The 3,927-nt window shown below is 36.1% G+C and overlaps 1 protein-coding gene across 1 annotated transcript in view; it reads left to right on the top strand.

The window, feature by feature from the left end:
- Window positions 1-3,927, top strand: part of LOC101643967 (cytochrome b5 reductase 4) — a 91,931-nt gene that overhangs the window by 85,563 nt on the left and 2,441 nt on the right. Inside the window, 1 exon segment of the mRNA XM_045294648.1 lies at window positions 2,960-3,154. Within this exon segment, the coding sequence (XP_045150583.1) occupies window positions 2,960-3,154 (195 nt within the window).

Raw genomic sequence — 3,927 nt, 5'->3', positions numbered from 1 at the left:
TCCAGCTCTTCTGGGCCCCTTTGATAATCAGAAGACATTACACTGAAATACTCCCTTAGACTTAAGGTCAAAATATCGTAGTGTGGGAAGAAGGACTTAGAGGTCACTGTACTTCTGTTCAAATCTTTTGTTTGGAGAGTTCCCAATAATTGGCGATTTAAGACTTCTATATATTTGATGTTTTCATATTCTCTTTGCTTTATTATAACATGTTATAGACTAACCAGCATAGTGCTTCCTTAGTGAATAATTACTTTTGAAAGTTTAATTCTATCTCCTACCCTTATTATGTAAATAGTGTTGAATCACTTGAGTTTTTAATCTGTACAATGAACAATCCATGTATTATAATCTAAAAAACTGTCCTATGTATATTTTTCTTTTCTAAACAGTATTTTAAATTCTATACCACTGGGTAATTTAATGATACTATCAGTAGAATTACCACAGGCTCTGTGGGAATATCTCATGATATCCCCTAATAAAATGGTAATGATGTCTCTAAAATGGACCAGGGACAAACATAAACCATAGATCTATGAATGAATTTTGAGCTAATGTTTAATTGTAAGCCTTAATCTAAGAACAATGAACTCTTATGACATAGCCTTACTCAGGACTTGCCCTCATGAAGAGATCACTGAAGATAGGGTGCTACAGCAAAGTGTGAAACACAGTAGTGACTTGTCTTCAAACAAGTGTGAAATACAGTAATGACTTGTCTTAAAACAAGCAGCCATCTAAGTTAGGTCTTACATAAGTCCCTATGGAAAAAGCAGACAAACCTGTGTGATCCAAGATTTCTAAATAATAAAATCCAAGACTGGAGAAGGGAACTGTCTTAAAGCTTCAATTCTGCTTTGCAGAGGGCTATGGATGACAGTGAAAGTCCAAAATCCATTTGCAAATGAATTCACCCTCTGAGCATCCCCTCTGACCATTGAATTCTCTTAGACCAGGGGTGTGAATAGCATTGCTAAAGGAGTGCATTGGAGAGTGGATTAATGCAGATGTAGGTAGGTTAATGCCTTATCATTCTCCCTTTTGGCCCATTTAAAATTTTCTATCATTTTATTATTTCCTGCTTTCTTCTGTGTTTTAAATGGTTTTGAGGGTTTTGTGTTTTTATTTTGTTTTCTTGATATGAAACCCAGGATAGGTAAATCTATAAGAACAATAACTAGATTAATAGTTTATTAGGGTTATGGCAATGGGGAGTTAACAATATGTACAAGAATGAAGAAAATGTTCTAAAATTGATTGTGGTGATGGTAGCAGAACTTTTTAAGATACTTAAATTATTGACTTGTAGGTAAATTATATGTTTAACATTTAAAATATTTTTAAATTAATAAGACATATGGATCTTTTCCTCAGGAAAAAAATGCACTCATGGATCCACATACATTTTTAGATGTAATCTCTTATATACAAGCATATAGTTTTATTCTTCTAAGTATAACTTTTATTTTTTAGTCATTGTGGCATCTTTGTAAATAACCTTTTTTTTCAAATTTTTTTTTGGCCCTTATAAATTGCCTTAATTTTAAATACCAGGGAGAAAAACTTTTGTTAGTGAAAGAATAATTGAAGTGAAGAATTTGTATAAGGTGAATTAGCATTGCCATTAATACTAAGTGATAATTATAATTGTGGGAATAAATAATTCTGTGTGGTTTTTAATGTAAAATCAATGGTATTAGGGTTATAAAAATCATTTAGTCTCCCACCTCATTTTACAAATAGAAAATAAGACTTGGAGATTGGGCTCGAGAACAGGGCTGAGACTGGTCTTAGTCTCTAGGCTTGGCGCTCTTTGGTCTGTGCTGATTGCACGGGCTCGTCAATTCTTCGTAGCCCTAACCCAGCTGAGACACGTGACCATCAGGTGAGCAGCTGTGCCAGCTATATTTTATTTCTGGTCTGTTACTATGTTCCCAGCCCCATCCAAAGGGAAACTTTTTCTAAGTTTCAGATTAGTATGTAATCAGTTCCTGCTATTCTTCAGATAATAGCTCAATAGGTACAGTTTAGAATCTTATTAGGGCTCATGCTCATCAACTTCATTTAACAGATTACTAAGTTTGAGGGAAGAAATGACTCAAAAGTACATTGTGAGACTTGGTTGATATTTTCTCTCGTTGGAATTCTGTACCTCTTTTTCACTTCCATGTTTCATTGCATAAACTTTGGAGTGCCTCCTCTGTGCTGACCACCTGGGATACAGTGCAAACCAAAGCCAACGTGGTCTTCTGTTCTCTTGTAGGTTATGATCTAATGGGTAACACAGACTTTATTGAATAATTGTCCCAAGGACTACAAATGTATAACCTTAGGCAAGGACTCTGAAGAAGAGAAATGGGGGACTGCTTCCATAGCACATGTAACAAAGGATGCTAGATCAGGAGAAGCAGTGTTTCCCCATCCATACTTAGCTAAGAACTGACAAGGGTTGTGGTAGCATTATGAAAAGGGAAAGGAGAATGGGTAGGGTTACAGCAGTGAAGACAGATAGTGTCAGTAGGGCAGGAAGATCTTAAGTCTCAGTCACTTTGAAGTTGAAGATTTTGCGAACACAATAGTGAGAAGCCAGGTAGGCGGTTGGTTGTAAGGTTTGAGAACTCATCGGAGAGGCTGAGTGGTAGATTAAAAAAGCACAGGCACTTGGAAGTGGCTGTTCCTTGTGAGTTCCACAAGGAGATTATTAATAGAAATGTGGACTTCTCAGAGTTCCCTTGGAGCACTTTATTTAAAAAGTCAAAATGCTGTCATGATCTATAGCAAGAGTTGATCTTTTATCATTATGTAAGTTTAGATCTGTATACTTTGTTAATTGGTTACTTAAAATTTACTCCAGCGCTGTACTAGAAAATCTTTGTATATAAAATTGTTCTCTACATGAAAAAAAGAGAATGTTTTAGTTAGCTTGCAGCTTGTTGAAAATGTATTTAAATAATAGACTTCGCCCCCCCATGTTCCTGTCCTCTAGATTTGATGTTGAATTTGTTCTGTCAGAACCTCCTTCTGAATGGAATGGCAAACAAGGATACATTTCACCAGCTCTTCTTTCTGAGTTTTTTATAAGAAGCTCAGACAAATCCAAGGTCCTCGTCTGCATTTGTGGGCCAGCACCATTTACAGAACAAGGGATCAGGTGAGTGGGAATGTGATCGCAAAACACAATGCTCAGTTGTATAGGGAAGATCTTCCCTTGGAAAACAGTTGACTATTTCAGTTCTTCCTTTTCATATGAACTTGTACTTTAGGAACCTGTTACAGCCTAAGAAAACAACAGATTCTGTGTAATCTTCATTCACATGAAGGGCTTGAGGCCACGGCTATGTGTATCACATAGAACACAAAGTAAGGTTTAGCCAGCTCTCCAAGATAGTCTCCTGCTAGTGACTGCCAAAGTTAATTTCATGTCTGTTATGTAATTCTATTACAAGTATAACTCTCTGAAACAGTCTTCATATTTGGCGAAAACTTGTCTGATGACAAAATCATAAGCTGACTTTTAAGAAAATATGAATTGCTAATGAGGGTCAAAAAGTATAGCTACTAGGATTCTAGTTAGTACATAACTGGGTTTATTCCAAAGAAAACGTGTTCAAATGTCTCTACAGTCAGTGGGTGGCTGCAGACAAGCCTTCTCAGTAATATACTTAAATCCTCAGAGTGCCTTTAAAAGAGGTCCAACCAAAACAGTGGCTTCCACGGGGTCTCCTGGGCTAGTTACATTTGAAGAAGAAAAGTCAATTCAGAAGGTTATGGTCACTTTCAATAGATTTTCTCAAAGAAGATTTTCTCACAGGATGTTCTTGGTGGTTTATTAGGGAAAGGTTTGAAGAAAATGGAAAACTGCCTTGATGAAGAAAAGGCCAAGAAAGTTGTGCTGGATTGAATTTTTTTTCTATCATAATAATG

The sequence above is a fragment of the Echinops telfairi genome, unplaced genomic scaffold, assembly GCF_000313985.2.
Source record: "Echinops telfairi isolate 266 unplaced genomic scaffold, ASM31398v2 ScPeMD7_3533;HRSCAF=4204_0, whole genome shotgun sequence".
Classification (NCBI taxonomy): Eukaryota; Metazoa; Chordata; class Mammalia; order Afrosoricida; family Tenrecidae; genus Echinops; species Echinops telfairi.
The sequence above is the reverse complement of the archived record's forward strand: the minus strand, read 5'-3'. Positions and strand labels throughout refer to the sequence as shown.